The 27,802-nt window shown below is 36.6% G+C and overlaps 1 protein-coding gene across 4 annotated transcripts in view; it reads right to left on the bottom strand.

Moving 5' to 3' along the window:
• The window catches only part of LOC145994776 (zinc finger protein 236-like), a 101,217-nt gene that overhangs the window by 41,057 nt on the left and 32,358 nt on the right, over positions 1 to 27,802 (bottom strand). For all 4 annotated transcript variants that reach the window (XM_083131035.1, XM_083131063.1, XM_083131044.1 and 1 more), the window contains exons 8-13: positions 25,394 to 25,543; positions 22,814 to 22,931; positions 22,353 to 22,501; positions 9,545 to 9,722; positions 4,010 to 4,169; positions 2,763 to 2,895 (exon numbers count right to left, since the gene is read on the bottom strand). In XM_083131035.1, coding sequence (XP_082987161.1) covers positions 2,763 to 2,895; positions 4,010 to 4,169; positions 9,545 to 9,722; positions 22,353 to 22,501; positions 22,814 to 22,931; positions 25,394 to 25,543 — 888 coding nt within the window. The remainder of the gene's footprint in view (positions 1 to 2,762; positions 2,896 to 4,009; positions 4,170 to 9,544; positions 9,723 to 22,352; positions 22,502 to 22,813; positions 22,932 to 25,393; positions 25,544 to 27,802) is intronic.

The following is a 27,802-nucleotide window of genomic DNA, read 5'->3' as shown; positions in this document are numbered from 1 at the left end:
ATGTGTGAGAGTTAAATATCCTTTCTTGGTTCATAAGTTATTTGTAGTTTATAAAATTGTTATTGAAATTACTCTCATAAGAAAAGTTTTAGCCATACCGGGTAAGCATAAAATGGTGCCAAGCTGGAAATTAAAATCTTAACCAAAGAAATTACCATTGACATTACGATTACCAAAAAACTACAAAAGAAAAAAAACACAAACTTTTGTGAAAAATAACAAAAGGTTTCTAGTTACTAGAAGTAGGACTGTCAATATATTTTTAAAATATGTAACAATTAAAAGTTGTTCAAAACAATGATTAACATTAGTGGGTGAGTATTGCACTCCCAACTATAAGAATCAATTTTTCAGAGTTTTGCTTCAAGATATTTTGATTGTGCAAAGTGTGGTATTTGTGCAGACTTCATGAGATCCTAAATGCTGAAAAAACGTCTGCCAATATTGGACACAAAAATATACCTGATACTTTAAGATACTGGTATACTCTTTGGATGACCACTTTACATCAAAGAAAGTTCCGAAAGATCAGTTTTCCTCCTAACAACCACATGTCAGGTCCACGTGGAGTCCAATAAATTACAGCTCTCGTCAAGTCCACATGGAGTAAATGAAATGTTGCTAATTCAGTTTCTTTATATTTTGACACTAGGGTCAAAACTCGGTTTGCAAAATGTTAGTGTGCGTTACATATTGTTATCCGTAACATGAATAATTGCATATCAAAACCAATCAATGCTAAGAAAATCTCACTTTCCACAGAAAATTGACCATGGAGAAAAATCTCTGAAACTTGCACCACAGTTAAACTGCTTCTGATATATATATGGTTGATTATCATGTTTACCTTCCTGTTTTTCTACATTTCTGAACACGAGGTTGCAGGTTCTTTAACTTTGCTAGGCTGTGTTATTGTATTGTGCTATATTTTTTGTACAATATATAGATCTTGGGTGTATAACGTCACAGTGAATCAATGAATGTCTAAACACTGCAGGCAAAAGTGACAACATTGCTTTACAGAAAAACAGGTGGTGGCTTGAAACCAGATACGGGTCCGGTTGGCTTCCTCAGAGGTTGTGTCAAACATGCTGAGCTGGCACTGCGTTCAAGACTTCAGCTACAACACTGGTGTCAGCTGACTTAAGATGGGATCAATGAGATGGACAGATGATGATTACTGGCCAATGTTTGCAGCAATTTTCTGAATCTGAACAATTCTATGAATATTCCGCCATTCTGTTCTTGCTAAACATAAAAATCAATTACATTCTTTCTAACATAAATTACCCAAAAACGCAATGTCTTTTTCTCAATATAAAGAAACGACAGAGCCAGGAACATCAGATATATGCACTGTTGGTTAACTTTATTGATACATAAAATTCCATATTGATATTGTAAATAGTATATTAAATAAATATATGATCACCATTCATGTATTATGTTTCACAGATCACACCTACTCTGGATGTGAATACATTTTCATTTGCTTTTCTATATGGGATAAATATAAAGAACATAACTAAATACAAGGACTATTGGGAAATCAACATCCTGGATCCTACCAAGCACGAAATTTTACGGAGTGATCTATTTTTTGCATACCAAAGGACACACTGTGACAAAATTCATTGCTGAATGGGATCGAAGAGTAGTGTGTGTTTTAGGGAGTAGTACTGTATGGTCTGTGCTAAATGAATGGATATGCATGGTGAAAGGATTGACGGCTTCCCCTCTTCCTTTTACAAACATGTCCGACAACCTATGCTCCTGTTCAGATTCCTTCCTGTGATTTCTATCTCTTCGTGCATTTGAAAACAACCACGACTGGTTCCACTTCCAGGCACGGTAAGTCGAGAAGTAGTCTAGGAATATGCATAATTTTTGCACTGAACACAAGGATTATCATTTGTTCAAGTTTTCTTTTATAACCTATTGAATGCTGGTTCCTGATTAATTCTTATGGATCAGTTAATAAGCACAAATAAGCACCTACATCTTGACAGGAGTCTACTCTGCAACCTTTGATAACAAGGCTATACATCAAGCACTTAGAACATTCAACCACTGAGGAAGCATCTACAATACATGTACTTCCTAAAGTCCTTCCCACATTTAAATTCACTATAACTTTGCAACAAACATAGATACTTCAATGAAATAAAGTTTGTACTGCACAGCAATCTTTAAAGTTTTGCCTGGTAATGCTAGGATAATGTGACTGCGAGCGATCAGGTAATTCCAAGATGGCATTGATTCAGGAGGCAGGTGAATTGGCAGCAGAGGACCAACATCATGGCCCGCAAGGTCACCAGATCTGGCTCTGTGTGACTTTTGGCTATGGGGATATGTCAAGACGGAAGTGTCTGAGATATCTGGATGACCTCGAAGCAAAGATATGTGTAGTCATCGCAGGCAATTTGGATTCAGGATGAGATTGGAGGTGCCAAGTTCGAGGTGTGGCGATGAGGACGACACAGGCAATGTTGCCAGTTAGAACTTTAAAGGCTGCTGTGCAGTACAAACTTTATTTCACTGAAATATCTCTCTTCATTACGAAGTTATAGTGAATTTAAATGTGGGAAGGACTTTAGGAAAACTCTGTATGTCAATTTCTCCAAGTTGAACCAAGTATATTATTGAGTCTTTGATCAATAAATGCAATGCTTAGACAATTTAAAATCATCTAAAAGCTGGTTGTCTGTTAGTCTTAATTATTGTATACAAAAGCACACACTGCATCAATGGAATTATCTTACCTTGAATGGTTTCTCGTGTGTATGTATTCGAATATGCCGAACTAAGTCTGAAGGCTTTTTAAATTCCTTTGTACAGTAAGAGCACTGATGCCATCTAACATGTCCAACTTTGCGCAGTCTTATCATGTACCTCCTGGAATTAGGCAAGAAAAATGTTCAATTATAATTAACTTATACATCTGGACAGAAGCCTTCATGGCAAACATGTAAAATACTTACACTCTCAATGACACTAGTAATTATGGTGGCTCAAGTTTTACATATGAGTTAGAAAGTGGGCAGTTTCATGTCCAGTTTCTCTTCTTACAGGGTTATTTTTCAAAATTTTAGGGTTAAAATTCTAATGAACCACACAATTTCTTCCCCATATTATGATTTTTATTAAAAATATCAAAACATATCGTCTCTACCAGATCACAATCTTAAGACAATGTAATTAATTTTATCACAAATCTAAGGGTTCAGACCATAATATATGAAATCAAATGAGAGAAATTAATTTAACACAATTTGGTGCAACAGCCATGTCTCTTAAATCTTGACAGCAGAAAACAGAATGGATGAGTTTTGCTTATTTATTTCTGCAAGGAGAATGAAAAAAGTTTTAAAGCTAAATGCATCATTGCATGATGCATTTCTCACTGATAAAGATGCATGTAATACTTAATGCTCATTCTGACCACTACTTCTTAATGCAAATCTTTCACATTTGCGAATTGAATACATGTCTAAAAATGAGTACCAATAAAGTTTGTTTAATCTAACTAGCTACAAACTTAATGTTTGTTTAATTTTCAACAATATCATGGGTAAATGCACAAGAGAATAGAGAAAAAGAATTAATAAAAATTATCTCTTTTACAATTTAGAAAAGGAATTCATAAAAATTCTCACTTTTTGTACTTTATTTTCAATTGTTCAATCTATTCCATTGGAAAGTTTAATATGCCAGCCTTACATTTTCAGTATTAACAACATGAATTCATTTTACTACTTGAATTCACGAGCTTCTAAAACATGCGAAGAACGGCTTCTGTACTAGTAGTAGGTCTCCGCATGCAAATAGAAATATAGCAAATGTATTTTTCTCATGTCCATTTCTATTAAATCTTCTGTATTGGAATCAGAAAAATATCGAGATCAGTTCAAAAAATTATCGGTGAGTACATCAGAATCAGTAAAATTTCTGGTTTGTCACATCACTGTCACAACTCAATTAGATCATACACTATTATGAAAACACTTACCGGACTGTTCCATCTAAAGCCTTGTCAGCTAAAGTAATGTATCCTGTGGATCCCTTTTCAGTCTTTTCCAACCCTGCAGTTTCTTCTTGCTGCTCTGTTCTCGAAGTTTGCAAAGTTTCAGAATTATTTTCTGTACTTGATATCTGTGACACTTGTACAGCTAATAAAATACAAGAAAAAAATCAATACAATCAAATGTAAAAGGGGTAGCACCACAATATGATAAAACACCTTTTAAGATTAATAACACATATCGTGATTTCATATTAGCAAACTTCCTTAACTCTTTCAGTGCTACTGGTGAGTATACTTGTCCAAGAAATAATACACTCATATCTTACGGACGAGTATACTCGCCCAACTAGTTCGCAATTTTTAGATTGGCGTCAGCACAATGCAGGTTCAAATTTGTTGATCCCTGATAGCTACTGCCATCTTGGGAGGTACAAAGCAACTATGTTCATGTATACTGAAACCTCTAAGCTCTGCTACGGGCTAGTATACTGGCCCTAAAGATTAGACTATGTTTTTTGAGTTGTGGATTTGCCATGCGAGTTTGTGAAACTTGTTGTTGATAACTACCACCATCTATAGTGAGAGCGGTCATTGTTTTGTATACTTGGAACATTATTATTGTTTGCAATGGCCTCTAGTCGCGCAAGTACGAGTGCTCTTACAGATGCTGAAATTGCTGAATTTATTATAAACGACAAAAATGATGAGTCAGACAATGATTTACATGGTGAATCAGATGAGAACAGTGGTATTGATGATCCTGATACACCCATTTTTTGACATTAGTTCCAGCTACAGAAAAGAAGAAAGAACCTACCACAAAATGTCATGTGTGTGCCAATTCGATGATAGAACCCAAGAAGAGAAAAAGAGTCTCGTTATATGTGCCAAAAATGTAATGTCGCACTTTGTGTAGTACTGTGCTTTGAAAAATACCACACTTTGAAAAACTACTAACATTATGTGTGTATTGTTATGTGTACATTAGATACATAAATATTAATTTGTGTCCCAACAAATTTTAGCAGTGCTCCCTTTTATGATACAGTTTCTTGTACATACAGTACATACAGTAAGTGTAAAGTATAGTTACTTCAAGAAGTAACTATAATCTACGATCCAGAACTTGCATATCTGTAAATTCTATACCAGGCAATGAGTCTGAACAGCCATGATTCATTACATTTTGATAAATGAAGACTAAAATTGGTAAACGCTGTAAGTGCCACAATAATTCAAACACAGTTTTCCACGTTAAACTGTGAAATGTGCCATGCTTTATAATGTGGTGAAATGTGGCTGGCAGCCCTCTAAGTAGTTCAAAGGGCATGTAAAGAGTCACTAGTGTGCATGTTCTTACGGGCTGATGTGCACTTTCACTTTCGGCACTTACACAGTTTACCACTTTTAGTCCTCAAATGTTGCCAAGATTCAGGAAAGGAAAGGTTGATCTATTGTAACAAATGTGAATTTTGGTTTCACATAGAATGTTTAGGATTGACTGACAAACACTGGGATTTGTAACAAGGTAATGAGAAGTACCGATACTTGTGCAAGACGTGTGATCCGTCTTATGATCCATTTGCAATGGAAGCTTTTGTACAAAGTCAAAGTGTGCAAGAGGAAGATCAGAATGATATTGTCACCATTAGTGTTAACCCTAATCCTACGATTCTTCAAGATGTTTTAGTTTCACAACTGTCAGCTTCATTCCGCGAACTGCATAGAATTAACGATTTCCAGAATCAGTCGCAGAAACAGTTCAACAGTTTCCAGAAGCAGTCACAGGAACAGTGCAACGGTTAGAGTCTACGGATTTTCGCCAGCAGTTCAATGATTTTCAACAACAGATCTCTTCTGAAATATCTCAATCACGGAAGGAAATGGAATCACTTACTGCAACGTCGAGGAAATGAGGCAATCATTTAAAGAAGAAATAAGTTTAGTTGGTGAATGATGTCGATCAAATGCCAGAAGTCTGCACAAGAGAATGGATAATGAAGTTCAGAAACTCTTAGAACAACTTCAGGAAGTAAACCTTGGCTGCAGTAACAAATTTACCAACTTGGAAGAACAAATTAGTGTGTGTAAGGGCAATATTTCAGAATTGACTGGAAAGGTGCAAGGGCAAATTGCAAGTTTGTCAAAAATTACTAATCTAGTTTGTGATGTGGAAATAATTGAACGTCTTGAAGTATGTGAGGTAAGAATTCAAGAACTTTCAATAATGCCTCCAGTTACTACATTGCCAAGTTGTTCTAACGTTTATTAACATTCTCAGGTTGCTGATAGAATGTCACATGGTATTCAAAATGTTGGGTTGTTCGCACAAAATCAAGAAGATTCATCATCTTTCGATGAATCTGGTGCTGAACAACAAAGAGATTATATGTGTGATCAATGTAATTCACATAGGAAAAATTAAACATCCTAAGATCAGCAGAAGAAAAGCAGAAAGAAATAAAAATTATGTAAAAGTCTCATCACAACCTAACCATGAATGTTGTAATCCAGTTTATAAGCCTTGTCAATTTAACTATAATCGTTGTACAGAAATGCAAGATTGTAACGAGTCTCCGTTACATTCAACATTTGTGCCTGGTGTTAATAGGCTGAGTTGTACAATTAAATGCAAGGGCACGCACAAAACTAGAAAGTATGCAAGACTAAATGAACTTAACATGCTTCCAAAATTCTCTGGCAATCCAGAAAAATGTTGTCCATGTAAATTTATTAAAAGTTTAACTTCGCATTTGGACTTATTGCAAGTGCCAGATACACAACGATTAGAGTGCATTTCTAATTGCTTCCAGGGACCGGCAGAGGGCTGGTACAATACACACATTGACACTTTTGTGACATAGAAAGATTTCGTAAGTGAATTCTTGCAACACTATACATCATATTCCTTGATGCAAGCTCAACTTTCTGAACTTAGAAGTAGAAGATATGACAGTAAGAGTGGTGTTAGTATGGAAGTTTTTTGCAGCGCACTTATTCCACTTATTAAAACTTAGTGGAACATCCCAACGAATCTGAAGCTATTGATATCTTCATTAACCAGTTGCCCGCATCTATTGCTCAGTCGGTAATAGCTGCTAGATTGAACAAGGTAGATGATGTAATCGATTTGTTGAAAAGATTAGATCTAGTAAATGTAAGATCCAATAAAAAGTTTGAATTGCCTGATGGGTTCAACGCTATGAATTTAAAATCTGGAAATAACCCGAAGAATGGTGATTCTAATAGTAATTTGAGTGTACAGTTTCTTAACAAGCAAAGTGATATGTTTGTAGGTGATAATAAGCAATGCAATCGTTACTCAGTGTTGCAGAATAATACTAATGTACAACCTATACCTGACCATTCAGATTCATCCAGTAGTCGTATCTCAGTTGGGGAAAATGTTAAATATTCAAAAAATAAGAGACCCAGATTGAATTTTGATGGTAATTACATTAATCAATGATCACTTTATTCTAGCGGAAATTTCAGAAGGGATTTCAATAACTCGAACAATCAGTTTGGAAATATTAGAAGATCTGATAATAATTTCCAAAATTACCAAGGAAATAGAACATTTTCAAACAATAGGTTTAATTGGCATTCTGGTAACTATAAACGTCCAGTTAATGATAGTAACGAACAGCATAGTAGTTTAAGGTTTTCTACAAATCTATCTTCATCTAGTGTATGTCCAACGTGTGCAAGACCTAATGAAGACAGTCATGCTAGAAACGAAAATTATCAAACAAAGACGATGAGTAATTATTTGAACGCAAACGCTCCTACTTTTGACTAGAGAAACTGCATGCAAACAGTCTGATCAGTCTACATCGGATGTAAGATTAAATGAATGCTGCAGGTGAACTTAGACTTTCAAACATTTTTAACATGAACTTCAAAAGTTAAGGAACTTTCTTACTAACTTATAAGTTATCATTCTTATTATTTCAATGAAAAACTATTATACTGTTAAGCAAGCAATAACTGTTTTCAGATTGAATGTTACAAAAAGGAAAATGTTTCGACATTTATGTTCGTGCAAAAGTTTAGTTTCAACAAAGTCTTTGCTATTTGATCTTGTTTACTATATTGTATATGGTTGACTTAAATATTTTCTTCATACAACAAAAGCATTTGAAGTTTATAATGATGAATAAGTGCATAATATTGTAATAATGCTATCTTATAAGAATGTTAAAGTATTGAGAACATTGAGTCTGTGATAACGATTATCGCCCATAGCTAAACACCATTAATATTCAAGAGTATGGAAAACGAAACTCACAAATTTTAATAATCGTCGAGGAGAATAACTACATACAAACTTTTACATTCAAATGTATAAGAGTCAAGAGGTTAAACTGACATAATTAATTTATGGGATGGATACTTAGAATTTGAGATCTAGTCCTAAGACAGGAAGAGTTTAAAAGAGATGTATTATTTTAATGTTAATGTACGGTACCCAGATCTATGAATGCTCTAGGAAGTATGACTCTATGATAGAGAGTACCTAGGTTTCAAAAGGGAATTTATCCTAGGTTAGCTTCTTGATATGTACTTAATTTACCTACAAATATTATGAAGAAAACTCCTCGTGTCAATATGTAATTGCTATAGGGTGATTTTAAAGTTTCTGAGAACTTGTCGTTTTCTTCCCCGAGGAAGGGGAATGTTGTGACTGTTGCCTACAGTACAAATATATTTCACTTCTTATGTTCATTTGTTGATTGATTGATTGATTGATTGATTTAGTTTATTTTACTTCGAGTTTTGTGCCTCTTGGCTAATTTGCGAAGATGGGGATGAGTGATGAAATGATGAAATTGATGAATGGACATTCACAAACAACCAAGCCCGAGTGGGATTCGAACCCGGGACCCTTGGTGTCGCAGCGCGATGTGCTAACTACTCGGCCACAGGGTCCGGCTTATGTTCATTTGTAAATGTACAATTATAATTATTATATATTTTTAACTTCAAACGTTAATGTTCAAGTTGCTGTTTAATAATGTTTGTTTTCTATTTATGTTAAATTGTACAACGTTTATGTGTTTGGCAACACTGTTGTTGCTATGGTAACAGAGATAACACTTGTGAAGTTTTGTGATAAAAGTTTCTATCACAAAGTGATTTGCTGCATTTCCATTTATTCTAATATTCAGGTAACTTAGATATGTAATCAGCCCACAGATTTGGCTTCACCTTCGCAAATTGTGAAAGATATGTATTTTTCATTTAATAATAGTACACGAATAATTAATCATCGACGGCAACAGCACAATATTTCACCTTCTAATATGGGTCCCAGGTTTGAATCGCAGCCTGGGCATGCGTGTTCTTTGTGAGTGTCCCCTCATCAATTAGATCACATTATATTCGTGACTATCCAAAAGTGGCAGAAAAGCAAAGTAAACTGAACAAAATCAATCACCTTTTATGATGAGCAACCATGAAAATTTTATCAATAAATGATATGACAATAATTAATTTTATCATACAAAAATTACGCACCTATTCTCTCTGGTGGTTCCTTTCCAGAAAGTCCACTGTTTTTAAGAGCCTGCTGAAGAATATCCGTGTTGGTCTTTCCATCTGCTGTGCTTAAAGCTTTGTCATCCTGCTCTGATATATGGTTATTTCTTATTACTACGGTTTTCAAATCTCCTTTGAATTCACCTGATGCATCCATCTTCAAGATTAAAACAAAAGATGAGATTACAATCAGCATTTCACATACTTTACAATACAGTGAAATCTCATTTATAACTTTTATGAGGGACAGAAGGGAAATAACGTATAACTGAAAAAAACATATTATTGAAAGATAATTAAAATGGTAAAATTAGTTACACACAGAAAGAAAACCGGTACTTACTATATACCATACTTCCATGTGGAAAAAAGGTACAAAAAATTATATATCGAATAAAATCTACAGCACAATACAGGCTCAAGCAAGTCTTTCCTAGTTGTACGACATAAAGCTGTTGCAATATCTATCAAGAACAAAACACATGACAATGCAATGAGTCACCTGTTATTATGCTGGCATATCGTCACCTGAATGTAATGCAATGAGTCATCAATTCACACAAGACCATCCTCCACCTCCTCCTCCCTTATCTATGTTAAGCATTCCAAACTGGTTCTGGAAGTTCTTCTTCTTCCCTTCATGCTGTTAAGCGTCCGGAGTTTTTCAGCCATCTGCTAAAACTCTTCTTATCTTGAGCCATTCAACTACCTTCCAGTAGTGTCTTCTCTCTTTTAGTAACCATCTTTGACAGGCAGGGTACATAAAAATCATGATTTTTATTTTAAAAATATTTTTTTATTATTTTAATCACATTTTTTATTTAAATCGATTTTTTATACAGGGTGAACAGAAACTGTAGGGACAAACTTCAGGAGGTGATTCATGACAGGTAAAGGGACAAAAAAGTTAATATCAACATATGTCAGGAAATGGACAGTGAGTCTGAAATAAAGCAATTAGTACCGGTACACATTACATGGCATGACTTTCATCAATGTTACAACAGGTGCTCATCAAAGTGGCCTCCATGGGATGCAATGCAAGCGTCCACACGTTGCATCATGGATTGTCTCACTCGTTCGAATGTTCCAGCCTGTACCCAAATAGTGTCACAGGCTACACCGACACGCTGTTCAAGGGTCTGCACATGAGGAAGTGGCTAAGCATACACAACACTTTTTCAGATGCTCCCACAAGTAAAAATCAGGGCCTCCTCATCCGATCCATCTTCTGGGAAAGATGTTGTTGAGGTGTTCATGAACAATAATTCGAAACTGGGCTGGAGCTCAGCCACATTACTTGTATTGCCAGAGGCACATTCTGAAGCAAATAAGGCAGAGTGTTCTGAAGGAAATCCAGATACATCTGTCCGTTAAGGCATTGTGGAAGAACAAATGGTACAAGTAGGTGGTCGCCAATAATCCCTGCCCATATATTGATGCTGAACAGTTACTGATGAGATGATTCAACCATTTCCCGATGAAGCTGTAGCCCACAGATGATGATTGTGTAGGTTGACGATGCCATCTCTACCAAAGGTCGCTTCATCGGTGAAGAGGACTGAGGATAGAAATCCCAATATCAAGGTGGCCTGTTGCAAAAACCAGGAACAAAACCGTTCTATTGGAGGAAAATCTGCTGGTGATAATCCCTGCACACGTTGCAGGTGATAGGGATAGTAGCGGTTTTCATATAGGATACAGAATACCATCACTTGGCTTAAACCATGCTGGCTGGCCACTTGCCTGGAGCTTGTTCTTTCAGATCTGGTGTATGCACATGCCGCGGCCACCCTCCATGTTCGCCTGTATGAAAACAAACACCCATGCTCACACAAACGCCCATAAATGCCTGCAAAGGTTTTGTGGTTTGGGTGGTGCTGTCTGTCTGGGTACGTGGCTCGATAAATCCGTGTGGCCTCTCGACAGTTTTAATTTGCTTGACCATACACGAATACCATCTCGGCTTGTTCCTGGTATGAATATCGGACTATGGTCCTTTGACATAGCTCCAATTACTCAATCCGCAACACAAAAAAAGCACACACACTGTAAGTGTTGTTATGAGAGGATGATGTCGTTCTTCAGTGCCATCTACTTTGGCAAATATGTGTTTCCGGACATAAGTTGATATGAACTTTTTTGTTGTCAGGAATCACCTCCTGAAGTTTGTCCCTATAGTTTCTGTTCACCCTGTATTTCTTTAAAAACAAGCTTAAATTTCCTGGAATTGTTTTTGGCACTACACATATAGATATGTCTTTTTTATAGAGAAGCTTTTTCTAGTCAATGGCTCGGTAAAATATTTGAACAGTTTGATTAAAGGAAATAAAAAAATATATGTAAATATACATTTTTCTGTTTGTGAAAGTACATATTTGAATTTCCTACTACGGAAATGTTTGTTAACACTAGAAGTGCCAAGCCGGTCATTTTGACCGTTTTTCAAATTTCAATTTCTGCTTTGTACAGAAAAAAATTTCTTCGGGCATTGAAATTTTGAGACTTTTCCTAAAATTTGCAGTACATTATTACTGCTATGCGTTATTTACAAAAAAATAATACTAATGGAAATATTTGTTTCTACCTAGAAGCGCCGTTGCCGGTCATTTTGACCGCTAATGTATTTCAATGGAAAACCACTTCTCGGTTGGAACGTTGCACTTACAGATTCCACCCCTATTCTTCCTTCCTCTTTTGGACTCTCCCATATATGTTGGCGTATTGTCGAAGCTGATAAGAAGGAGAAAGTGAACACTCAGTTTCGTTTGAACACTGCAGTTTGTAAGCATGTTTTCTAGACAATGTGTCCTCAGTCCAGAGGAATATTTGAAAGTATTACAGGAGATTAGTGAAAATGAATCCGATGTCGAGGACCCAGATCTTACTGTAGACGATTCCATGCTTTGACACATACAGAAGTGTACGGAAGAAGAAGCAGCTCGAAACCAGCAACCCAACTGGCGTTTGTCATTACAAGAACTTGACGCTTTCCTGGCTATTTTATATGCTAGAGGATTGTATGGGTGCAGTTCTATAGACTACGATTTTTTTTATGGAGAACTACTTTGGGGGCCACCTTTCTTTCAACAAACAATGTCAAGAAACAGATTCAGGGAAATAATGAAATATCTTAGATTCGATTCAAAATCATCCAGATCTGAACGATTACAAACTAATAAATTTGCACTGTGCTCTGAAATTTGGGACAAATTTATAGCTAATTGTAGGAGTTGCTACACCCCAGGGGTAAATCTGACAGTTGGCGAACAATTGTTTCCTTCGAAAGCGAGGTGTAGATTTACACAGTACATGCCAAAGAAACCAGACAAATTTTGTATAAAATTTTGGATGCCAGTGGACATACATTCCAAATACATGTGCAATGCCTTTCCATACCTTGGGAAAGTGTAATATTCACAATCCCTTTTTATCCCTTGTGAATATTACACGTACGTCACTGTACGGAAACAGACCTTCTTTGTTTCAAATAAGCTCTCAAATCCGCATAGACGGCAGCACTACTGTGCCTGGATCTTGTCGCCGTCATGCAGTGGTAATTGAAACTTACTTCTCCCCCTCCCCCCTTTTTTGTTCCCGATGACTTCGATCGGAGCAATCTGCAGTTCGGCACGAGACTCCCACGCAGCAACACAGGAAGCCATCTACAGCGCACCAGTCCCTTTGTGTGCCTTACCAGTCAACGGAGACGGGAGACTTTACCTACTAGGGAGTGTTCCATGTCCATGTGGATCCTATCAACTGTAAAAGTGGGTACCCGTACGGTTGAGAGGAAATCGTTAAGAAGGAGGCACCAAGGAACACAAAAGGTAAACCAGAGACTACAATATTAAATCCTGTTGTTTGCGTTGTGACAGAACTTATTATATACAAACTCGCCCTTAACGTTTGTTCTTTGGGATGGGCGAGCATCGTGTGTTTTAATTGGCTAATCATTACTCAAACCTTATTGCACTTAGTGAAATTGACTTGAGCCAATACAGCATATAAGTGCCGGACTTAAAATTGATACACACGTGAGAAAATGACAGTTAAATGTGATACTCAAGCGCAGTAACATTTAACTCGTTCCCGATTGTACTCCCACTATTCCCCTTATTTTTGGATTGCTTGCATATGAGCAATTGAGGAGTTCATCCGTTTTGTCTATAGCATTGCCCTTTACAATTCGAACGTCGGAACCTTTGCATTACCCAACATGATAAAAATACAAAAAGGCGTCCTTAATAAGCCAGTACCTAAACTGTAGCATCATACCCGTGCACAAGAGGTCAAAGCGTCACAAAGTAAATTTAATAGAACATTTTTAGATTGTTCAATACGTTGTTGTAAAAATTTAAAAATTACATATGAAATGTTGATCCAATGTAATTACTGTGGCATATAGTGCTATCCTTGTTTTGAAGTCATGCCTTTGAAGGTCATAATTGTTAATGTTGAGTCCAAATGGATGTGTGTTAAATGCCGTAATGAAATAAAACAAACAGAGAATTGTTAACGTTATGGAAATCGGCTTGTTACTATTTTGAATTAAACCTTTTGAATAACCCTTTTGATGTTTAGAATTAAACCATTAAGTGAAAACCGTTCTTATTGTTATTAATCGCCTTTGTTTGAATTGTGCCAATTAATTAAATGGTAATTACTGAATCGTCGCGATTAGCCCTAATGCATCTTTTGCGACTTCATAAGGAGATTGGTGTGTAACGGTTGGTGTACTCCATACATTATATATATATATATATATATATATATATATATATATATATATATATATTACGTATCTGCAATTATTGTATTTTGGTGTGGTAAGATAAGTGTTCAAGTTGTAACGTGACTGACGTTCATATAAAATATCTAATCCTATCCCCTTGATCGGATAAAGAAAAGAACGGAATCCTTAGGATTAGTCCCGTTCTTCGGGCTTCCACTAACGATTTGAACCTAACGCGACCTTCCTGTTAACTGAGAAGTGTTTGGAACTGACACATAGCAGGAACGTCGTGTTATTTCTGTTTTGTATCGCTTGTTCAGGAGTAGGTGTCAATATGGGTACCCTTAGCACGCGCTTCCATTACGTATTATAAAACTAATCTGGGTTATTTGGCACCACCCTAATCAAGCGTTACAAAAGATGAATCAAGGAATGATAATGTTACGGTACCTGAAAATGTTGTATTGAGAATCACTTCACCTTATCTAAATGTGGGTAGAAATGTAACTTCTGACAATTATTTCACATCGCTAAAACTCGCTGAGAAGCTAAAGGAGAAGAAGACGAGTCTAATTGGCACTAAGAAGAAAAGCAGAAAAGAGATTCCTAATGAAATTGTGAACATTAGAACACAAGTCTATGAAACATGTTTGCTAAAAAAGGGGGACATTACATTGTGTGCATACCAAGCTAAACCAAACAAAAATGTTCTACTCCTAAGCTACATGTATTCAGATGTAGAAGTAGATTTGCAAAGCCAGAAGAAACTCCTAGAAACAATCAAGTATTACAACAAATCTAAATGCGGTGTTGATGTTGTTGATCAAATGGCATGCAAATATTCAGTCCATGCTTCATCACGTAGATGGCCGGTACATATGTTTTACAATATCTTAGATCTGGCAGCAATAAATGCATGGGTAGTTTACAAGGCAGTTACGAGACATAACTTTTTGATAGAATTAGCTGAGGAACTGAGAGGAGGACATTTGAATGCAAAGCCCAATAAAATATTGTCAACATCAATATCACATGCACGGAATATAAGTGGCTCTGTTTCCAGAAAGAGGTGCCAATGCCAGGTGGCATTGTGCAATCAAAACAAAACAAGTGACATTTGTTCAACGTCCAAAAAATATGTTTGTGGAAAATGTGTTTCTGGTGTAGAAAAGGTACTGAAATGGAAAAAATGTAATATCTGAAATTTCACGACGGAAACTTATGTCCTTGAAGAAAATGAATATTTATTGTTGTAATTAGTGCATGGAAAATAAAAATCGCTTGGTTTCATGATATTTTTGTATTTTTTTTACAAAATATTTTGTTTTATTAGTAATAAGATGATTATTGGCAATATCCATTTTGAGAAATGGTCAAATTTTAAATACCGGTCATTTTGACCGGAGGTGGCATTTCTAGGTAGTAAAAAATCCTGGCGCTTCTAGTGTTAAGTGTGTTAATGAAACTATAATACATAATTTCAGTAACTTTTCTTCCAGTGAAAATAAAACATTCTGGATGTACCCTATTATTGTAACTTAAAATATTTTTGAAAGTCTTTGTATCTGAATTTTGGCAAATTTTTAAATGACACTTTGCAAAATATCAGCTGCCATGCTTATTTACAGTTTAATGATAATCACACTATTTATGGTTTAACATGATTAGTATTTTTTTTATTTTTCTACACAAAATGTTTGCTTTTTTGCCTATAATATTATTATTTAATTTTAAATCAAGAGAATTTAAATGTGTTTACAGTTTGCATATTAGGGGAGACCGGGGTAATTAGAACATGGGGTTATTGGAACATGTTAATGTAGAATAATTTAAAACAAAAAGACTGGTGTAATAACATTTCATACCTATGTACCTACACTAAACCTACATGCAGAAAATTTGTTATTGGAATAACTACACAAAAGTAAGTTTTATTTGACTTTTATTATACACCTGCAAAAAATGATGTGACGCATGTTTGGTGTTTCTCTGCTTCTGAATATACTGGATGTGAATGAAAGAACCCTTGCAAAATTTTCTTCACCCCTATAATAAAACATAAGGGCACACATCTTTTCATGTGAGTTTGGTTGTCTATGGGCAATTTGCCTGGTTTTTATAAGCAAAGTTCTTATTACCCCAAAAATTTCTGCAAAGGGGTTATTAGAACATTGCGTAATTTGCTTGATTTTGCTTGGGGTAATTAGAACAGTCATGGGGTAATAAGAACATCATCTTGAAATACCATGAAACGTAACTACTTTTGGAACAACCTGCTTTTAGACTGGAACAGAACCAATCCTGGTGCTCGTTTGCCGAAGTCTGTCTTTGCTCAGTACATAGGGAGAGTGTGGTCTAGGAGTTTCAAGAAAACATACCTAGTGTCGGGATTTAAAACTACTGGTCTGTTTCCACTGGATGAATCCATGTTTCCAAGTGAAGAATGTGACCCCCTTGCCCTAGCACGATTTCGTAATCAAAGTCAAGAAGACATACAACCTGGATCAACAGTTGTTGCTGATGTTCAGATGACTCAGAATTCACGAAATACAACTGCCTCCACTGACATCCCACCAGGAGCAGTTCAAGATCCAGTAAACATTCACACTGCCAGCCAACCAACCACTCCTTCCTCTTCCATTACTTCAACAGCAATGCCAAAGCCTTCAGATGTTGAAAATGTTCTGAATAGAAGTACTACACCACCATCCCAGTATCTGTCTTTTGAACAATTCATCAGAGAATCTCTTAGTAAACAACACAGACCAAGCGGACAAAATCCAAGAACAATGTCTAGTGGTAATCTATCAAGAGTACGCCTTTCTGATCAGTATGGCGAAATTCTAACAACTGAAGATGCTATGCAGCGACTGAAAGAAATGTCTACTAGGCCTAACAGTGCCAAAAAAAGAAATCGCCCTACTCAGAAAATATACCCACAGGAAAGACCAAAAAAGACAAGAAAAGAATGTCCCTTCAATCCAGCTCTACTTCTTCAGAAAGTGAAATAGACCTATCTCTCAATGATGAAAACAGCACCGACATTGAAGATGACGTGGAGCCACAGGCCGAAAGTGAACCAGGCCCAGCAGCTGAAAATCAGCCAGGTTGTTCTGGTATACCAACTGTTCCAAAACGGAACAAAACACAGGAAAACAATGAGGAAAGTGGTAGGCCTAATGAGGCCGATGAAGAATCAGAGGATGACGATGTAGGCCTATTCAAACTGGAAAAGTACTACGCTGTATATTACGAGCGAAAGTGGTACGTTGGTAGAATTATTAAAATCTCTAATGGCCAGTCTAAAGCAACAATCAAGTTTCTGGAGGAAAAAGAAACTGGCAAGTTCGATTGGCCACGAAGACCTGATGTTGAGGAAATTGATAGGAAGTTTATATTTTACGGACCTTTGGAGTTAAATGGAATCGGTCCATTTACCCTTCCATTGTATGACATCATTAAGAGCAAGTATGAAGCTTTCAAAAAATAAATCAAACATTCAAATCAGTAGATCTACTGGTGCGAAACTGACAAATGTTAATATGGGTCAAGTGTTCTTTGGTGTAGCTTTTGTCATGTAGCCTATATTTTATGGTTTCATATATAATTGTTTTTTGAGACTGATAAGCTTAATTTCTGTATATATTAGTTTTTCACGACAGTTAAACCTGTTAATGTAAGTTATCTTAAGTGTTTTCATAAGTATTAGCACTACTTGTTACAAATTGGAGTAAGTTTTCCTCCAAAAAATATGCTTTTTTGTACTTTTTCTAATTGATATACTAGATTGTACATGTAACTATTAGAAGTTTTTTCTTTACTACATTGTAGAATGGCCTGTAACCTTTCAAATAAATCATAGAACACTGATTTTCATTCACACATGTTTGCTTCACAGCTGGGAAATTGAACTTTATGAAAAAAGACGTTAACTTGGGATTTTATTTAAACAAGCATTGATAACTCCAGAAGAAGTAGAGCTATTGTGTTCAAATTTGCAGGGTAAATGGGACATTTATATATGATGTTTGTATTACCCCAACAGCAATCTAAAGCTATTCAGTTGAAATTTCTAACTTATGTTCCATTAACCCCAAATGGGGTAATTGGAACAATTTTATGGTGTCATGACAATTTTTTTTTTGGACGAGTATTTGCAATGCAGGTATGGTCATTATTTTTTTCAAAAATATACAAAAGATGTCCTTTGAAATGGTAGAAATTTTTAAAAAATCCATCAGTAACTTTCTGAGTAATTTACAGTGGAACTTCTACAGGCTGTTTCCTGTTCTAATTACCCCGGTCTCCCCTACATTTCCTTTAGTATGAGCTTCACCCATCAGTACATATATGTATTTTGTGTCCTTTCTTAGAGCCTAATAAACATTATTAAATTATTAAGAGATTACTGTACTTTCACCAAAAGTGATTCTGATATCTAGAAAATCCTTATGTATATAATTCTATAAATTATTTAAATCTTGATTTAAATAATTCCACATTGCTGACAGGTATTGTTCCCATTCTATTCAAGGGCCTCCCCCATGGCGCAGTGGTAGCGTCATTACCTTGTAATCAAGGTGTCCCGGGTTCGATACCCAGTGGAGGCACAAGTGGTTCGGATTCCACTTTAAACTGTAGGTCCAGTTCCGATTAGACTTGAAACAGCAAACCAAACAAAACCATTCTATTCAAGGTATTCCTCTTCCTTTCTTTCCTTCTGGTCTCACTTCCATCACTTGTTTTGGTTTTCTTTCTTCTCCCATTCTGATGACATGATCATACCAGCCTAGTGTTGTTCTCTCTATTACCTCTTCAAATGATTCTCCTTGAAGCTGTTCCGTAATTTTAGTGTTCCTGGTTCTATCTCATCTAGTATTTCCTACCACTCTTCTGAGGTATTTCATCTCTGTTGCTAATAATCTAATTTTATGCTTAATTTGGAACGTTAAGCTTTGTTGGTGTACTTATAGATATATAAATCCTTAATTTGGTATTTTCTTGTACTTTATTTTTTCTACTATTCTATTACCTACTTAGTTATATATTTGGCTTGTTATTAGAACTCCGTTATTTATTTCTTCTTCTACTTTTCCATCGGCTGTTATTATTGTTCTCAAATATTCATATCTATTCACTTGTTGTAGCTGTTCTCCTTACCTCCTTGCCCTTTTATTTCCAATCTCTCTTAATTTTTTTTTCTGTAATATTTGGGTTCACTATCATTTCTCTATCTTGTATTGACCTGGCCCATTCTATTATTGTATGTTGTAGTTCAGACGTTTTGAGTGCATACATTGCTCTCATCAGCAGGGAATGTAAACAATTGAGACCAGTGTATGATTAAATACAAGACTATGAAGGGGTGGAGCTTGGATCGCTCTCGATCCTGGTGTTCTTATTGGCTGCTGCCACGTTTTTACGGAAGAGTGGGTTCCAGGCATGACTGAGCTGGAGTCCCATGTCCCTGTTGAGATTGGTGCTTTCCCATGAAATGACTATGGCTTCCTTTACTCGTCGGTCCCAATCGGCACATTTGGCTGTTATTTTGGTATCTGCAAATAATTCGGAACAAAGCCACTAAACAAATGGGCTTGCGGAACACAGGATTTTATTTGAAGATACCAAAATAATAGCCAAATGTGCCGGTTAGTGGGACCGACAAGTAAAGGAAGCCATAGCCATTTCATGGGAAAGCACCAATCTCAAAAAGGACGTGGTACTCCAGCTCAGTCACGCTCGGAACCCATTCCTCCGTATCTACATAAGAACACCAGGATCCAGAGCGAGCCAATAGGAAGAAAGCATCCAAGTTACACCCCATCATAGCCATGTATTTAACCCTACACTGGTCTAAATTTTTTACATTCCCTGATGATGAGAGCAATGCATGCGCTCGAAAGCTAACACCAATTTTACCTGCCTGGTAACCCAAGAACACTTGTTAAATCTATATCATCTGCACACAGAAGTGATTGTATTTATTTGCTTTTAGTTTCCTGTTCCCAACAGTGAGTTCTTCTTCTACATTGTTTATGTATTTGATCCATTAGTATTATAATAAGTGGCTGAGGCTATCTCCTTGTTTAACTCCTTTGTTCATGTTAAATTCTTTTGATTTCTCGCCTCCTATTCTCACTATTTCTCTAACTGTCTTATAGACACTTTGTATTCTTCTTACTATTTTTTTTCTGAAGCTCCTATTTTATGTAATGCGACCATAGTTGTTGGCTTGGTATTGAAAGCTGCCTTTAAATCTAAAAAGGCTACAAACAGTTCCTTGTCTATAACTTGTCGTGTGAAAATGTGATCTTGTGTTTGTCTTCCTCTTCTGAAGCCTGCTTGTTCTACTTCTCTAACTCCTCCTCTACATCTTTCTAAGATTCTTGTGTACTAAGCTACTAATAAGCTAATATCATCTGCATATCCAACTACTTGTGTGGATTTGTATTGTAGTGTGACTCAGATATTGATTCATAGCTGCCTGATAATGTATTCCAACAGCAAGTTGAAGATGAGCAGGGCCAGCCCATCTCCTTGCTTCAGCCCTTGCTTTACTTCAAAGAAGTCTCCCAATTCTGCTTGGATGCATACAGAGGCAGAGGTGCTCTTCATTGTCAGTTCTTTTAATATGAATAACTTCTCTGGTATTCTGAATTCTCTCATGATATGGCCTACCATATCTATGTGGTATTCTGAATTCTCTCATGATATGGCCTACCATATCTATGGAGTCATAAGCTTCCTGGAAGTGAATGAAAATTTGGAAGACATCTATGTTTGCTTCCTAACACTTCTCCAATATTTCTTTCACTGTAAATACCTGGTCAATGATAGAGCGACCTTTCCTAAAATCAGCCTATGATAGTTTTTGCACATGATTCCAATCTATTTCTTATTATGGATGTGAATAAAAGTGAAATACCCTTAGTTTTCACAATCCAAATTGTCTCCCTTTTGGTATATTGGAAAAATTATGCTTGTCTGCCAATTATTAGGCTTTTCTTCCCGATTCCATACATCTGTTACCAATTGAAGCAGTCTCTCTTTCAAGTTTGATTTCCATAACTCTGCTGATATGTCATCTATTCCTGGTGCTTTATTTGTTTCTTTGAGCTTGAATACTTTTTCAAATTTTTGCCTTGTAGGAGAGTTTACTTGTTCTTAATTTTTCTGGCAATTCTTTTCCTTCTAATTTCTTTGTGGACATTCACTGGCTGTGTTGAATTAAGAAGTCCAGTGAAATACTGTTTCCATCTTGTTTTATTCTTTCCTTATCTCCCACAAGTAGACAATCTTTATCTTTACAGAAGTTTGTTCTAGTTTTAAATCCTTCTTCGATTGATTTTGCCTCTTTATATGCCATATACTATTGTTGAACTTAAATTGCTCTCCAATAATTATTTTCTTTGTTATATTCTTTCCTTTCTTTCTCTGGCATATTGTGCATATTTTTTTTTCATTCCACCTATATAATTCTTGCTTTTTCTTCTTGTTGGATGACTCAAATATGCATGGTATACTTTAGATCTCATTTCCAAGATTTTCTTCAGGGCCTCCCCGATGGTGCAGTGGTAGCGTAGTCAACTGCAAATAAAGGGGTTCGATTCCCGGTGGAGGCACAAGGTGGTTCGGATCCCACTTTAAACTGTAGGCCCAGTACTGATTACCCTTACTGTGCATAAAGTGGACTTAATGAATTCTGCCACACCTTGTATGATTTAAGTTTGAGCCCAAACCTCTCCCTTCCCCCCTCCCTATCCTGGTCTTGTTTCAAGTAGCTCATGGGCCGAGGCATAATTGATATTGGCTGATATTTTTCTGTGTCCAACTATCTTATGAGATGCACAAATAAGTATTAACTGGCACAGTTCCAGGGCTTGGCCTGTCATCCGAAAAGCTAATTTTTATTTCATTCGTAAATAATATACTTACTGTAACAAGAGTACAAAAATATAAATTCCAATTTGGTGAAATTCTATAATTTTTTATAACAAATTATATTCTTTAGGAAATTGTTTGGAAAAATTATACTTATAAAATGGAACATACCCTAAGATCTTCACCACTATGCATTCTACTCATGTGACCATTTAGACTTCCAAGCTTCTTGAACACACATGGACACTCTATACATTTGTACACTTGTTGGCCTGAGACTGGAATAGTGTGAACACGGACGATGTGGGCACGCAGGTTTCCTGGAAAAAATAACAAGCAATTAATCCAAAGAATGGTCACTAGATGATTACATGAAGGCAGGCATATGAAATGGATTTCCACTTTTAAGGTACGTGTTTATTTCTTACTTTTTGATGTAATAACATTGATGATAGAAGTTGAAGAAAGGCCAGTGGTAACGGAAATAACTACAACTGACTAGTGATAATTTCAAAGTAAAAGAAATTTGCTAATGAAAGTAATTTACCTTCAATTCAGTTGCTTACTTCTGAAACTCAAAGTAAAAGAATAAAAAGAAAGATATTTCTTTCAACGTAGGTACTTGAACAAACCTTTTTGACTGAAGGCAGCAGGACAAAACTCACAAGGAAATGGTTTATTTCCAGTATGCTTCGACATGTGGATTTGTAGAGAACCTTTCTGATTGAAAGCTCGGTCACACACAGTGCACTGAAAAGGAAGCAAGAACATGACTTTCAATTTCTGCTATGGATTTCAAATGCTTAACAAGTTGTAACAAATTCAAAAAGCAAAGGTGTCCTAATTTAGAATATTTTATTAAACATATTCGAGGGGCATGTAAAAAAAAAAGGGCCGATTGGTTATTACAGAGAATAAAATCAAGAGAACATTTTTATTTTGATGCTATACAAGTGCATACCCTGGCTATTTTTTACATAGTCACCATGATGCTCCAAACATTTTTGGTACCGTGGAACAAGTTTACGTAGGCTCTCTGCATAGAAATCTGCTGCCTGGGATCTCAGCCAGTTGAGAACTGATGTCTTCAGAACTTCACTATCATCGAAATGTTGTGAAGCAAGCCACTTTTTGAGATGAAGGAAAAGAAAGTAATCACTTTGGGGCAAGATCGGGACTGTATGGTGGTATTAAAAACGTTGCCATCGAAATTTTTGAATTGTCGCAACAGTACGGTCAGCTGTGTGTGGGCGGGCGTTGTCATGAGTAAGCAGAATTCCAGACCGTAACATTCCTCTTCGCTGGTTTTGGATGGCACGTCGCAGATTAGTGTTTTTGGCAATACACATCTGCTGTGATGGTTCGTCCCAGTTGCAGTAATTTCACGAGGATTACGCCTTTTTGGTCCCAAAACACGGTTGCCATGATTTTGCGATGTGATGGTGTTTGCTTGAATTTCTTCGGTTTCGGTGAACCGGAGTGACACCATTGCATGGATTGCTGCTTCGACTCACCAGCGACGTACGATATCCAGGTTTCGTCTCCAGTCACTATGTGAGAAAACAAGCCATCCCCATCCTTCTCCCAGCGAGCCAAAAAATCACGTGCTTTCATTCTTTCATCTTTGTGAGTGTTTGTGAACATTTTTGGCACCCACCTCGCACACAGTTTGCGATAGCCCAGATTGTCCATTACTATTCAGTGCAATGTTATATCAGACACTTCAGGCAACTCCTTGCCTAGATTAGTAATGGTGAAACGGCGATTGGATCAAACTTTCTCATCAACACGATGCACAAGGTCATCCGTTTGAATACTAGACCTGCCACTCCGCTCGTCGTCATGAACATTTGAACGTCCATCCCGAAAAACACGGCACCTTTGTCTTACCTTTCCTTCACTCATTACTGTTGGTCCGTAAATGGCACTCAATTCCCGATGCATGTCAGCTGCACTCAGTCCTTTTGCGTTGAGAAATCTAATCACCGACCTCACCTTGCATTTGGCGGGATCTTATATTACAGCAGCCACTTTAACTTCCTGCTACTCGCACGTACGCACCTCCACACTGACAAATATATCTCTGTTGCAGGCACAGAATATTGAGGCATGCTTCCATGCACACACAGCTTCGTCAGTGTTGCCAGTCCCAAGTAAAAAATTATCGGCCCATTTTTTTTACATGTGCCTCGTACATGAATATCTGTTTTCCGAGTATAATGAAAAGAACAATTTCCAATTTCATGTAGCATTTCATTAGTCCTTATTTGTTATATATGGTGGTCTAGTCAGTAGGGCATCTGACTGCCACGCACGACGCCAGGTTCGATTTGCGGAGTTGGTGATCTAAGGTCGAAATTTTTCCAGCCTTGTCCCTACATACAGTGACTCTGGGGTTCACCTAGTCTTAAATAAATGGGTACCTGGCAGCAACACTGGAGCGTAAAGTGTGGTGCTGAAAACATCACCTACAAAATGTCCAAGATTGAATAATGTGTGGGGCCTCCACATCTCCCTATATAAGCCTCATGGCATGGTGCAAAGTGCTGTCGTATAATTACCTCTTCCAGCCATTTCTATAATGCCCTTTGTTTCTTCCCTCCTTGTATATTTCACAATATAGCTCCTCTAAATCTAAACAAATATATCTGGTATTGAATTCTGCTCCTCTTACCAAAACAAAACTTTCAACACAGCACACACTCATACAAGACTTCACCAGACTTTGCTTGCGCCTTCTCATCTCGACACTACTTGGTGGACCAGCTCATCCAATTCCTGTAGAGATGAAGAACTAGGCAATGAACAACAATTTTGCAATATTCTTGGGCATCGTTGAAAAAAAAAAATAACATGTATTATTTGAATTAGCTATCGAGCAGAAGATGACTACTATGTATGGGTTATATTCTGAAAAGAAAAGACATCCGTAACACTGCTGAGGATGTCAGTTGAAAAAGCCACAATATTCCACTCTTACTCCCAGGACTGATTCATATTATCTTGCTACTACATAACATTCTAGATTAGCATGCCATTTTTTTAAATAAAAAGGAATTTATCAGGCTCATGAAGGTTGAGAACCACTGATACAGAGGATCAAGCCATCATATGTATTAATATTGTTTTAAATTAAAATGTGTATGGCTTAATTGTAACTCTATTAATATAATAAAAAACAATAATAATATGAGCGTGCACAGGCTGTTTACCTTGAAAGGGCGCTCGCCTGTGTGTATTCGTACGTGTCTCTCAAGCTGGCTGGGCTTTTGAAAACATTTTGCACATATGTTACAACAATGCATGAAGGAGCTTCTGTCAATGTTCCTTTTGTGACTACGATGCGACAATGATGCCTTTACCTGCGGAACAAGAAGTTATTATTAGGTAAAGCAGAAGTCTTTAGCATTTAACACTATCCCTTAAACTTTCCACCATATATGATCAAGAATACCTTGTAAACATAAAACTACTCTAGCTATTATGGTAAAAGTACAGAAAACAACACAAAACAACCTCGTGCATAGTACGTATGTTTAGTTAACAGCTATTGCACAATTCTGGTATGGTAGGGATGGACTGATCTGAAATTTTGCAAATATTGGTATAAAATTTACCAATCTGATATGCAAAGGATAATATTCAGTGAACAACTTTCCCCACAATTCACTGCGCGAAAACATGCATGCCGCCATGCAGGGGCAATTCCTTCATGTATGAACTGAGGAGCTTCCTACAGTTCATTTTTACCTATTTCCAGTTCTCTACTTTATAGGAGTTTAATGTATGTTATAAAATTATGAGCGCAATGTACGTACAAATGCCTAGGTTAGCTACTGTCAAGAGTTGACTGCTGTCGGTCGCTCCAGTCCAAAGACGATGGAAACAGGCTTTTCTGCTGCTCGCTAAGGAATCTCGGCGGTCATCCTACAGACAGATGTGTGGGGGTTGGAAGGGGCAGTGCAAGGGATTGGGGAAAGGTTACGAAGATCGGCGAGGATCGAGGAACCAGCAAGACTTTCCTCAATCAGCGATGCCAACCCCAACAAAATGTTACTAAACCAAGCACAATTTGACCTTTGTTGACACTTAACACAGTCTCTAGCATGATCTGCAAACGCTAATCCCTGGGAAAGGGAAATTGAATTCAAAGGAATATGTTTTCAGGAAGTAAAAATAAAATTATGTCCAAATCTTATTTCTACTTCACCAGCAAAAATGTTTCAAATGAAAGGAAGTATGCCGATCCAGTAGAAAGCTTTTATACAACCATGTCACAATCCATCCTCTATCTTTTCTTCATCCTGCCTGATTTAGATCGTCAGGAGATTTTATAAGAGGAAATCGAAAAAAAAAAATTGGGTACATAATTTTCTCCAACCTTTTATGTTCAATGTTGAACCCATTCATTTGTTGCCACCATTTTAAACATTTTTTTTTTTTTTTTTTTGAGAGAGGGAATTTACACTATTACATAACTGTTAAAAATAGGTAACGCAAGTTCAAAACTCTACAAAAGAAGATGCAGAATTACAATTATCCGAAAATAAAAAAATAAAAAATTAATAATAAATCCTACCACAATTTAGAAGTATTTAGCAGTTTTGAAGTTTAAGCAACACTTTTTATTATCGTCAATCTACACAAAAGGGAGGGCAGGGGGAAGAAGATATAAATTCTTGCAAAATCTGAAATATCGTCAATGTTATGTTCGTTGATTTTTATAGATTCACATTTAAATGTTTTGTAGTTCAAAGTAAGGAGCAAGGGCCCCTTGCCCCACCTTGAGCATGGGTCTGTAGCTAACATTCTAAATGCAATGGGTAGTACAAGCAAGACGTGTGAATGTAATTGAACCCATTTTTCAAACCTTCCTCGGTTTACCATAACTTCTTCCTACACTCCGAAAAAGCCACGAGACACCACTGCCACCATGATTCCGGAAAGTGTTTTGGAGCAAGTTGAAAACATGCTGGATAAGCACTGCGCTCACAGCTTTTGTGGCAGTGATTCAAGGTACAAATATAACGATACATGGCAAATGTAGTATTTCACATTTTTCTAAGACACGTAACAATGACCAATGTATTTAAAAAGATGCTACTTGCCACAAAACAACGTTGTATAAACCTATGTAACATATGAAAAAAATACAGAACTATGAAGCCTGTTCCTCATGGAATTAATCAAGCCTATCCGATAGTGCAGTGGCTAATGCTATCGCCTAGTAATCGAAGGATCCAAAATTCGATTCCTGGTGGAGGGAATTTAAAAAAATAATTAAAAATTTATTTTTTAAGTGAATTACAAACTTTGTCTCGTGAAAATTATAATTTATAGAGATGTTACGAAGTACAAAATTGTGTACTATATTTTCTAAGGCCGTAATGTATCATTGTCACTTTTTCTACGTGTATTGAGACAGGCAAAGAAGATATGCTGAAAAGTGTATACAAATATACGTATACTGCGAATGTATCCGCTTATTAAGCAGTATTTCAAATTTTCTGTGAAGATTATTAGAGATCGTACAGCAACCACACGCATTGCAAAGCATGCAGATGTAAAGAGTAACAACAAGTCATATAACGCTACCCATAAACACAGTACTTGCCTTTCAA

Source organism: Lepisma saccharinum, chromosome 1 (assembly GCF_977018435.1).
Source record: "Lepisma saccharinum chromosome 1, izLepSacc3.1, whole genome shotgun sequence".
Taxonomy (NCBI): domain Eukaryota; kingdom Metazoa; phylum Arthropoda; class Insecta; order Zygentoma; family Lepismatidae; genus Lepisma; species Lepisma saccharinum.
Note: the sequence above shows the minus strand (reverse complement) of the source record. Positions and strands in the feature narration are given on the sequence as shown.